At 47.6% G+C, this 12,317-nt stretch overlaps 1 protein-coding gene across 3 annotated transcripts in view; it reads left to right on the top strand.

Moving 5' to 3' along the window:
- Positions 1-12,317, top strand: part of RABEP1 (rabaptin, RAB GTPase binding effector protein 1) — a 101,582-nt gene that overhangs the window by 70,533 nt on the left and 18,732 nt on the right. For all 3 annotated transcript variants that reach the window (XM_038536474.1, XM_038536473.1, XM_038536472.1), the window contains 4 exons: positions 2,656-2,834; positions 5,325-5,456; positions 10,240-10,707; positions 12,057-12,161. In XM_038536474.1, coding sequence (XP_038392402.1) covers positions 2,656-2,834; positions 5,325-5,456; positions 10,240-10,707; positions 12,057-12,161 — 884 coding nt within the window. The remainder of the gene's footprint in view (positions 1-2,655; positions 2,835-5,324; positions 5,457-10,239; positions 10,708-12,056; positions 12,162-12,317) is intronic.

The following is a 12,317-nucleotide window of genomic DNA, read 5'->3' as shown; positions in this document are numbered from 1 at the left end:
CACCCAGGGATCCTAGGATGCTGTTTTTAATCCCTACAGTATTAAAAATCAATCAATCCCTACAATATAAAATACAAAAGAAATCACTTACGATACAAAATATAAATAACTGCAAACTTATTATACAGAAAGAAATGTGTTATTTTATGGATGCATTAATTACAGAGGTTTGGTAGCAGGTCTGGTAAGGACTGTAGTCCTGAAGCAGTGCCACTGTGCCAAGACACAGCAATGGCTACAGCTTCTGTTGGCGATGAAGTCATGGGCGGTGTCTTCCTTAACTGTGCTGGGTTGCCCAGATTGTGGGTAACTAAAGGAAATGGTAAATTTCAGTTAGAGGTTAGTAAAAGTGCAGATCTGACTTTTTTCATAATCTAGATGCATGGATACCTTGAAATCTTGTACGTGTTGTAGGTTATACTAATAACATATTTTCACATGCAAGTTAGGGCTGTGGTGATAGAGTCCTATACAGTGAATACTTCCAGGTAGTATATCAAGTACTGTGGGAAGTACAGCTCTTCCATCAATAATTTAGGCTTTCATATTTATTTTCTCAAATAATGGAAAGCTGAAATTAATAAGCCTACAGAATTATTTCATAAAATGTTATGAAAATCACCTCAAAGTTTGAGCAAGTCTTTGGCTTTCTGGAAACACTTTTCAGATGTGCTGCTGTCAAAAAGACACACAACTCAGAAAGTGTCCAAAAGAAGTAGGAATTTCTGTTTAAACAATGTACTCCAACCCTTCCAGAAAGTGTTAAGACCTTCAAGCTTTCCTTTCCTTTCCTTTGTTTGTTTGTTTTTGACCTCCAAGCCTTCCTAACATGTCTGGAAAAGTATCTGAGAAGTTTCGTTAGAATGAGTAAGGGGATAATTTCCATACCAGAAAGAGAAAAAGGTGAAAGTTGAACAGCATTGTAACTTACCACCTGCGCTGGGAGACTTAGCCGTGCAGCCACGATAGTGCTCCTGCCTCTTGCAGGGGCCACTTGCAAGTGCACCAGGGAGGCAGCAGAGCCACATACGAGCTTCTTGGGAGAAGCTAAGTGGGGCTTTGAAGGACAGGGAGATTATTTTGTCAGGTGGCCAGAGGTGACTGATGTTCAAAGCCATTGGCACATGGTGCAACAGATAAAGGAATGGAAGAAATAGGTTCAGCAAAGTTAGGATGTGGGAGACAGGGGCAAAATGTGAGCCAGATTGTGGACACCTTATGCTGAAGCCCAGATTTGGATTTTATCATATAGGCAGGAAGGAGCTTCTGAAGGGCTTTTAAAATGTTTTTCTTAAATAACAGCTTTATGGAAACATAATTCACATGGCATGAAGTTCACTCCTTCAAAATCTCCTACTCAGAAAGCTGTGCATTGTTATCACTGACTAATTCCCCAACAGTTTAACTACCAAGAAAAATTCTGTGCTCATCACTGGTCACTTCCTTTTCCGCCTTCCTCCCAGCCCTGGGCAGCCCTGGTCTCCTTCCCGTCTGTTCAGATTGGCCTCTACTGGTTTTCTGTATAAATGGCATTATACAGTATGTGGCCTTGGGTTTGACTTTTCTGAAGAGCTTTAAACTCAAGAGTGATCATGTAAATTTTGCATTTTAGGAAGTTCAGTTCAGTTAGCAGTAGTGTGGATAGTAAGCCAGCGAGGCAAGACCAATGGTAGGAAGCATACCAGTTGTTGGGGTTGTGAGAGCGGATCTGAGGCAGGTGGCTGAAAGTGGCCATGTCACACAGCCCAGGAGGGAGCAGTAGTGGGGGGAGGCAAGACAGCAGTAAGGTTGTGTCTCTGGTTTCTGGCTGGAGTGGCTGGGTGATGCCACCCACTCATTTTTTAGTACAGGACGGCTGAGCTGGCGAGTGTCAGCAGTACCTGCCATTTAGGAGAACCATTGACTTCCTGAAAAGTCAGAACTGCATGAGCTCAGGAAGCGTTTCTGGGTAGCACATTTGTCAGAAAGTATATAAAGACAGTGAGTAGTGGTTGCCATGCCTTCCACACGTAGAGCAGCATTTCCCAAATTGTATTCCCTAGAACACTTGTTCAGTGAGTGGCACTGTGGGAAGGATGTTTTGATCAAAGGAAGTGGGGACATACTGTGTTCTCTATCCTCCTCCAAGAGAACATAGGTATACTTAAGATCTTGAGCTCAAAGTCCTGCAGTGAAGGAACCTATAAAATTTCATTTAGCTGGGTTTTCTAACCCTCAATTAGCACAGAAATCCTCTTTTCACTTGTCACTGTTACCGGGAGCAGGCTCTGGGAGACTGTGCATGAGGAGAGATGTGAGGACAGGTGCCATGTGTCCTACAGCAGGCTGCCCCTTGGTTCTTGTCCGAGGCAAGTCCCACACAGGATGGACCATTGGCCAGACCTAGTCTAATGGTCCTATGTTAAAGGAATTGCCTACCATTAAAATTCAGTGTTTTGGGCAGCCCCGGTGGCGCAGCGGTTTGGCGCCACCTGAAGCCCGGGGTGTGATCCTGGAGATCCGGGATCAAGTCCCACGTTGGGCTTCCTGCATGGAGCCTGCTTCTCCCTCTGCCTGTGTCTCTGCCTCTCTCTCGCTCTCTCTGAATAAATAAATAAATAAATCTTTAAAAAAAAAATTCAGTGTTTTTCATTGGGGGGGGGGGTGCCTAAACAGTTTGCCATCTCTTGGAGCAAGAGCGACAACAACACAACCAGTTGAAACACACGTGGCAGAAGGCCAATGACCAGTTTCTGGAGTCTCAGCGTTTGCTCATGAGGGACATGCAGCGCATGGAGATCGTGCTCACGTCGGAACAGCTCCGGCAGGTGGAAGAGCTGAAGAAGAGAGATCAGGTGAGCGATAGTTCTGGGGGACTCGCAGCGCTGGCACCACGCCCTGCTTGTCCCCACACAGGCCATCGCAGGGCTTATGTTTTGTGGGATTTGACCAAAGGCCGGAGCCAGGGGACATCCACGCCCTTTCAGAATACACGAGAGCTGCGTTGGAGGGCTTTGCTTTAGAAATGGCCTTGTCTGAGAGAAAGAGCTGATTTAACAGCGCTCCTGTGTAGACACTGTGTAGGATGCAACAGTGTATATTTCTGAGACAGCCCTTGTCCACCCTCTGTCCAGTTCTCCGACAGAGAATCTCGTGGATTGTGTTTGCCCAGGTTGAGTCATTGGTGACATTGCTCTGGAAGCCTCATTGGAAGTGACGGCATGGGGAGGGTGAGGCTGAGTGATCCGGAAGGGCAGGAGTCCACAGAGCTGCTCACCCGAGATCTTGTTTTCTCTTTGCCTTTTAAAAAATGCTCTAAATTACACAAATAATATACAAATAATCTCAGGTTAAAAATGCTTTGCTGAATGGGATGCCTGGGTGGCTCAGCAGTAGAGCGTCTGCCTGTGGCTCAGAGTGTGATCCCAGGATCTGGGATTGAGGCCTGCATTGGGCTCCCTGCAGGGAGCCTGTTTCTCCCTCTGCCTTTGTCTCTGCCTCTCTCTCTGTGTGTCTCTCATGAATAAATAAATTAAATAATTAAAAATTAAATAAATAAATAAGAATACTTTGTTGTAAATACAAAGTGATGAAGGACAAAATGATGAAGGGAGGATCTCCTCGGTCACCTCCCTTTCAGGAGCAGCCACTTTTGTCGTCAGAAGTCTTCGTATAGAGGACAGCCCCTCCAGGGTGCTTCTTTGTGTTCATAAGTGCATCTTTAGGTTGATTTGTTTCATACAGTTGGGTCAGGATGCATAGTCCATAACTTACTCTCCCCAGTGTTGTCTGCAGTGAGTGTCCGCACCAGAGAGCTGCCACTCTGCTCACTGCTGTGGTAGACACACCATAATGGGCCCCATCCCTGTCCCTGTAGTGGCACCTAGACTGTTCTGTTTGCTTCATTTCAGACAGTGGCGTGGCTAATCTCCTGCCCCTTCTTGTGCATCGGCGCAGCTATTTCCCTAGCATAGCTGCATAGAAGCTGTTCTAGGTACTGTAAAAATGGTTTCAATTTCCTTGTATGACTTAGGTTAGATTTTGGCTTTCAAAAGTTTCATCCTTTATAAAATTTTTAAATTTTTATTTATTTATGATAGTCACAGAGAGAGAGAGAGAGAGAGAGAGAGAGAGAGAGAGGCAGAGACAGACAGAGGGAGAAGCAGGCTTCATGCACCGGGAGCCTGACGTGGGATTCGATCCCGGATCTCCAGGATCACGCCCTGGGCCAAAGGCAGGTGCTAAACCGCTGCGCCACGCAGGGATCCCTAAAATTTGTTTTAATTGTGACTCATTCTTCTTCTGTATAGACAAAGCCAGTTTAAGGATTTAGATTCTAAAGTACTGCTGTCTGGGCAGCCTCGGTGGTGCAGCGGTTTAGCGCCGCCTGCAGCCCAGGGCATGATCTTGGAGGCCCTGGACCAGTCCCACGTCGGGCTCTCTGCGTGGAGCCTGCTTCTCCCTCTGCCTGTGTCTCTGCCTCTCTCTCTGCATCTCTATGAATAAATAAATAAAATCTTAAAAAAAATAAATAAAGTACTGCTGTCCATCAAAATGGTCTGAATGCTCTGATTGGTCAGTTAGGGCTTTTTATTCACATTCCCTGAGGTTTCTCTGCATGTCTGAATTGTGCTGCGGCTCACATATAAAGCTCTGTTCCTGTAGTCATCAGGACAGACATGCACTAGGACTCCCCAGGTGAGGGGGTCTGCTGGTTCGAAGCCCATGTGCCCGCCCTCCTCTCAGGCATGGTGGGTTATTGGGGCTTCCCCTGTGCATCTGCCTACCCCTCCTGTGCCCCAGGTGGTGGACTCCCCTTGATGCTGCTCCTGTGATCCCTTTCCTCGCTGCCCCCTGCAGAAGCTTGTGCACACCTGTGTGCTGCCATGGCTGTGTCCCCCGTGGGGCTGCTCTGGGAGCCCCGAGGGACTCTGACATCACTTGAACCAGTCTTGTTGTGTCTCACATGAGTTTGTACTATGTCTGGTGGCCGTGCCCTACCTGCCCTTTTCTGTGGTCACCTGCAGGGATGTCCATGTGAATTCTCCCTCGGGTCCCAGGAAGAGGACGGGGTGTGTTTTATGTCATCTTTCTCCCAATTTACTCATCTGGGAAGCTGCTTCCTGATTTCTCCTTTGTGATGGCTTCATCCTTGGTGCTTGTGGTGTTGAGACATTTGTTAGGATCAGACATCCTGACATAATTACAAAGCAAATAAACCTCAGTGTCCAGTTTTCTTGTAAAGCATTGTTCTCTTTCATTTGTTTTGAGTGGTTAAAAAACTGACTGAACGTGAAGTATGGATCACCTGAGTGATGTGTGTCTGTATTTCCTTTCACCTGCAGGAGGAAGATGAGCAACAGAGGTTTCATAAGAAGAAGGAGCACAACAGAACAGATGTCGAGGAGGAGGCGAAAGCCTCGGCGGCCTGCGCTCTCACGCATGAGGAAGCTTGCGCCCAGTTGTCAAATGAAGAGGTAGGGCGAATCTGTCATTCAAGTCCCTGTGTACATGATGTTTTCATATGCAGCTTGTCCTTTGTCCCCCGTGGTTCACGCAGGACATGCGGAGCCGCTGACACAGTGATGGTCTGTGTGTCTCCTATATTTATGATCTCCAGGACATGTGTGGGCCTCTCACTGCCCCTAAAGTGCTTCCCCAGGGCTTCCGATATTAAAGCTGTAGAGGAGAACTTAAATCTTTTTTGGAATGAATAATAAGTGTTGCCAATACTTTAGCTTTTTCTTTAGAAGGTTAGTTGAAGTGTTGAAGAACTGAACTCCCTATAGCACATGTTTGCTCATTAACAGGCTGTGAGGATGGGGGTGAGGTTGGTGGGGGATGGGAGTAGGGGTGGTGGGGAGAGTCAGGTGGAGGGGGCAGCCCTGGAGGTAGAGAGTGGTGCTCCCCTGGCCTGGGGGCCTCTTGCCTCCCTCCCCATGGCTTCAGGGGCCGCCTCAGGGGGGTTCTCGTCTCCACCCTGTCTCCACCCTGTTGGCAGCTGCACCCTGGGCATTACTGAGCATTCCCTTGTGGTGAGGGGAGTTGCAGCCAGGCCACTCCTCTCCTCGGCATCCACACAGGCTCCCATGACGTGCACGATGACGTTCCAGTTCTGCTCACACCATTCCAGCACATTTGCCACCCTGTTGTGCTGGCACATGGTTCCTTCTCCTGGAGGGCTATCTTCCCTGCCTTGCTGAGTGTTGAGACCCTCTAGGCATCTTCAGGACTCAGGCTGATCCCCTCTACAGGAAGGAAGTGCTTCTGTTACTGCCTCGAGGATAAAGATGAAGGCCCTCAACATGGCACAGAAGGGCCTCACCGCTGAGTGACCCTCTGTGGCTTCCACGTTCCCCACATCTTCACAGCCAGGCCTGTCCCCATGCTGGCCCAGCTCACATGCCTCTTGCATCCTGTGCCCTGCCCCGCCTCGTCCCCTGGCTTTAGGAACTAGTCCTGGATAGATGGGATTGGGGTCTTCATCCATGTGTCTGTGTAGTGGGTAGGTTTCTGCTCAGTCCCGTGTGGTCTACTTCCTGGTGGCTTATGTTTCCATGTTTGTGGATTGTTTGACATTAAAGCTTTAAAAATATCCTAGTGAACACTGAAGGGGATGATGTAAGTGTTTTTCTACATTCTTTGTTTTGGGTCGTACACTGAGAACCACTTGCCCTGATTCTGCTGTGCATTTTTTTAATAGTCAGACTCCCAAGAGAGTCTCAGTTTTTGGGTACTGCCGATTATTATGTGGTTTCTGTGTGCAGGAATGTTTGAAAAAGTTTCAGACTTCAAAAAATATTTTAGCAGGAAAACAGGAAATGGAGCTTTGTTGAATTTACAGTGAAGTGTTTTTAAAATTTTTTGATTCTATCTTTGTTGGTCTGTAGTATATATTGTGCATAACATTATTTTCTGACATTCTAAATATATTTTAGATTTGATCTTTTACAGTTTGAATGTTTTATATTGAGAGTCATGATGATTTACTTTTGCCTGTTGTTGTAAAGTTAATAGTGGCCACTTCAGAGACTCAGACTTTATGGCTAAAGACAATGAAAATGTGTAGGACCTGATACTTTCTTTAGCCTGGTGCAGTGTCCTTTTCTTGGTACAAAAATCAAGTGTGTTCATTGTGGGAAATGTGGAGAGTACAAAGAGGTCCTAGGGAACAGGAGAGCTGGTACCTGAGTCTCCTGCCCGGAGATGACTGCCGCTGCTTTCTAGAGCACGTCTCTCCTTTCTGTTTCTTTTCTCCATTTCCCGAGTTAACATGTGTATATTTCTATTTTTGCTTTTAAACCTAGCCCATATTGTAATTCTACATAATCTTTTATGTAAATTTTTTTTCACTTGAGCCTATCTTAGAGGTTTTGGCTTATCAGTAAATGTTTTCGCACAAGTGGAATTTAATAGCTGACAGCATTTCGGCATGCAAACGCCCAAGAATTCCATCCTGATGGATTTGTGCCCAGGTCTGTAGGTCCGTGCCATTGGAAGAAAAGTGGAATGTTCCTCACAGTCTGTCCAGAAGCAAGTCCCGTGCACCATGTAGAGCCATGTGCAGATGCAGCAGAGTTGGGTCACGAGGCAGAAGCAGGAGCAGGGAGGCAGCACGGGTCAAACAGCACAAGGCTGGCTGCTTTCAGTAATCCCAGTAGGCTTTGGTGTAGAGAGTCTGTTCTCAGTTTCCTGGTGCCTAGCCGTGGGCTGATTTAGGGCGAGGTGGGGTACTGGCATGGGGTCATGAGGGCGGTCAAGGAGGTGGTTGGGGGCCACAGGAAGGATGGGTTGGGTATATGTGAGAGGCCTCTTCATAGGCGACTTGTGTATTAATCGGAGGAATCCGGTGGCTTGGAGTGGTGGTCTTTCCCTGGCTGGCAGGGTCCTCAGAATGGGGAAAACATCGTAAAACATAGAAAATAAGAAACAGTACTAGCAAAGCAATAGTCAAGTTGGTTCCATCTTTACCAACGTAGGAGTTTTCACCACTATGAGGAACCGTAGTGCTGTTGGTGCACTTCCTCCCTGGGTTCTGCTCACTCCCATAGCATGGGCTGCTGGGAACAACTGCCCATTAAGGGTGTAGACATGTTTAGGGCATCGGGAAATATTGTTGAGTCATCTTCCAGAAACGCCATTTGGTTCACGCTTTCCCCTGGGTGTATGCACTCTCTGTCACCAGCCCTGCATTCCGGCCCATTTCCTGCCGCTGTCCCCTCCTGTCCTTTGTGTCTCAGCAGCACTGCATGGGACCGAGGGTGGCTTCTGTGTAACTCCCAGAAGGGATTCTCATCCCGGTGTGTATCAGCTTTGTACTGGGTACTCGCTCACGACCTCCACCACAGCTACATTAACTCAACTTAGATATGTGTTCAACAGAACAAAATGGGGGCAGCCTGGGTGGCTCAGCGGCTTAGTGCTGCCTTCGGCCCAAGGCGTGATCCTGGAGTCCTGGGATCGAGTCCCATGTCGGGCTCCCTGCATGGAGCCTGCTTCTCCCTCTGCCTGTGTCTCTGCCTCTCTCTCTCTCTCTCTCTCTCTCTCTCTCTCTCTCTGTCTCTCATGAATAAATAAATAAAAATCTTAAAAAAAAAAGAATCTTAAAAAAAAAAACCAGAACAAAATGGAGGAATTAACATAAAAGTTGTCCAGTTTTTACCAAGTAAGAATATTTTTAAAACATTTAAAAGTTTTGCGTGTCCGGGTGACTCAGCGGTTTAGCGCCACCTTCTGCCCAGGGCGTGATCCTGGAGACCCGGAATCGAGTCCCACGTCAGGCTCCCCGCAAGGAGCCTGCTTCTCGCTCTGCCTTTGTCTTTGCCTCTCTCTCTCTCTCTCTGTGTCTTTCATGAATGAATAAATAAAATCTTAAAAAAAAGAAACATTTAAAAGTTGTGTTTTTCACAGGCTTTTCCAGTTTATGAATGAAAGGGCTTTTGACAACAAAAAGCAGACAGTATTATCTTGAAATAAAAGGCTAGTCTTTTAAATCGAATATGTTGAATTTCAAGAAACACTTGCTACCCTTTTCTTTTCTGGTTTTCCGGTCACCGTGTGCAGCCTCGTGGAGTGGCACTGCTGTGCTGCTGTCACTTTGAGAATGTGTCGCACCACATGTTACTCTGAGATGAAATGCACACATCATAGAATTAACCACTTAAAGTATGCGACTCAGAGGCATTTAAAGATTTTATTTACTCATTTGACAGAGCATATGCATGAGCAGAGGCAGAGGCAGAGGGAGAAGCAGACTCCTCAGCTGAGCAGGGAGTCCGACAGGGCTCAATCCCAGGACCCTGGAATCATGACCTGAGCCAAAGGCAGACACTTCACCAGCTGAGTCGGGCACCCTGACTCAGAGGCATTTAGTGCACACAGTGTGCAGCCATCACATCTCTGTGGTCCCCCCAGCTTCATCCCAGGAGACCCCACGTCCTCCAAGGAGTCACTCCCCAGTTTCCTTTCCCCTCAGCCTTTGGCAACCACTGATTTGTCTTCCGTCTTCATGGATTTACCTGTTCTGGACGTTTCTTGTGGATGAACTCAGAGTGTGTTACCTTCTGTGTCTTGCTTCTTTCACTTATGTACCCCATATCTCATGCTGACTACACCTTCAGGCATGCAATACTGTTCCCATCTCCCTTCCACTTAGGCTGCTCCTTCCTTTGTCCATCCCCAAACAGACACAGTTGGTGTTTCTCAGGGTTCTGCCCTCAGCCTTTTCATCCTACAGAACCACTGTAGATGTTCTCATTTGCTGCTGTGACTTGAATGATCATTATGTAGTGTTTACCCTCTGGCCTCTCTGTCTAAAGACTTGTATGTCCCTCTGTCAGGTGAGTATGCCCATGTGGACATACGAGTAGCACCTCACATTCAGTGTACCTGGCGCTGAGCTTTAGGAGACCTTCCCTGACCCCCGTGTCTGAGCTAAAAGCCCCACCTTGAGCACCCCGGGCACTCAGTACAGTGCTGCTCATTTTATCACATACAGCGTTCTAACAGACTGCTTGCTTGCTTATTGTTTTCACGAAACTGCAAACATCATAAGGTCATGGTTTGCTTACCGCTGTGTCCTGAGTACCTGGTTTAGATCCAATAGAAGACACTCAGTAAATTTTGTTCAGTGACTATGTGAAGGTAGTGTGCTAAGGATCATCATGTGGAACGTGTGGCGAAACACTCTGACCATCCGGTAGTTTTTGTCTCAAGTATAGAGAATCGTCTAACTTGGCAATGTGTGTTTTCACATTTCAGGAGCACTTAGATAGCACCCACGGCTCAGTCCACTCCCTGGATGCAGACTTACTCTTGCCGTCTGGAGACTCGTTCAGTAAATCAGACACTGACATGTTTAAAGATGGACTCAGGAGAGCACAGTCTACAGACAGCTTGGGAACCTCAGGCTCACTGCAATCCAAAGCTTTAGGCTATAACTACAAAGCAAAATCTGCTGGAAACTTGGATGAATCGGATTTTGGACCGTTGGTAGGAGCAGATTCAGTGTCTGAGAACTTTGATACTGCCTCCCTTGGGTCACTACAAATGCCAAGTGGGTTTATGTTAACCAAAGATCAGGAGAGAGCGATCAAGGCCATGACGCCAGAGCAAGAAGAGACGGCGTCTCTCCTCTCCAGTGTCACCCAGGGTATGGAAAGTGCTTATGTGTCCCCCAGTGGTTACCGCTTGGTCAGTGAGACAGAGTGGAATCTGCTGCAGAAGGAGGTGAGCTGTCTTCCTGACTTTCTCTCTGTTGCTCACGTTGGGTGGCTCTGGGATGTATTGTACATTTACAGGATGCCCCTGGAATCCCTACGTGCACACATCGCCACACGGTCCAGTGACTGCCATTCCAGGTGGCTGTGGCTGGAAGGGAACTGGGTGTGAGCTCCCCCACTCTCCACCCCCGGAGTCTCACCTAATCGGAGCTTAGGCACCCTTATGTTGGAGTAGCCTGAATTTGGTTTGCCCCGCACCCTTTCCAGTCTTGGTGTACTCCCAGATTCCTTCTGTCCCCTCTCCTTGAGATCCGAACGCAGATGCTTGTCAGCAGGCACTCGAGTGTATGTAAGGAGGGGTAGGAACCATGGGAGAGAGAGAAGAGAAGGTAGCGCAGAAGGAGGTTCATTTTCCTCCTAAGAGTATTTGCAAACTCAGAAGTAAGAGTTACAACTTCAGGCCTTTGCACAGTGCCTCACAGGATTGTGTGGCCCTGGGTTCCAGCTTCAGGGTAATAATCAGATGGTCCCCAGGTTATAGGCGGGGCCTCATCTCAGGCCACAGGACTCATGCCACTTTTCCCGGTAACTGAGCAGGACAATGTGGTCAGAGGCCAGGTTTCTGACTTTTAGTGCTTTCTTTCACAGGGCCCCTGTCTCTTAAAGGACTGGTTGAGCCGTGAAGCCTGATGGCAGCCACCCCCCCCCCCCAATCTCACGTAGGACATGTGTGAGGAGACGCTCCTTAGCAGCTCTCGGGCTGTTTGTGGCCTGAGCTGGGGGAGCAGCCAATGGGCACTGGTTCCGTCCTGCCCCTGCTCCAGGTGGCATGCTCATCTGCATTGTGTGGGTCTTGGCCTCATACTTTTGCTTCATGTTTTCCTCAAAGGTGGTGTTTTGTGGCCCTTAGCCTCCTGGTTACATAGCTGGGGCCCTTGTTTGCCTGTCCTTCGTGTATTGGTGCTTACAGCATCTTAGAATCCAACCCTAGGGCAGCCTGGGTGGCTCAGCGGTTTAGCACCGCCTTCAGCCCGGGGCATGATCCTGGAGACCTGGCGTTAAGTCCCATGTTAGGCTCCCTGCATGGAGCCTGCTTCTCCCTCTGCCTGCGTCTCTGCCTCTCTCTTTCTCTGTGTCTCTCATGAATAAACAAATAAAATCTTAAAAAAAAAAAAAAGAATAACATTAGTGGTATCTTTAAAAAATAAAAAAAAGAACCCAACCCTATAGGGCCATAACTCTGAAGAAATTGTCTACCACGTGTTCTCTGAGGAGCATAGATAAGACTGTGCATGTATTCAGATGTGCGACATACATTTTGTTCTGCTGATAAGAGGTAACTTTGATGCCCTTCAGGTACATAATGCGGGAAATAAACTTGGTAGACGTTGCGATATGTGCTCCAATTATGAAAAACAGTTACAAGGGATTCAGATTCAGGAGGCTGAGACCAGAGACCAGGTGAGTTTCTTTTTGGTATGCCAAATTGCTAATGCTGTCCTCCTCACTGCACTGCTGTCCTCCTCACTGGTGTTTCCCCTCCCACTTGCTTTGTGAAATATATCCACGTGAAATACGAAATAACCTGGTTCTTGCAGCGTCAGCTACGTTCCCAGT

This window comes from Canis lupus, chromosome 5, assembly GCF_011100685.1.
Source record: "Canis lupus familiaris isolate Mischka breed German Shepherd chromosome 5, alternate assembly UU_Cfam_GSD_1.0, whole genome shotgun sequence".
Taxonomy (NCBI): domain Eukaryota; kingdom Metazoa; phylum Chordata; class Mammalia; order Carnivora; family Canidae; genus Canis; species Canis lupus.
Note: the sequence above shows the minus strand (reverse complement) of the source record. Positions and strands in the feature narration are given on the sequence as shown.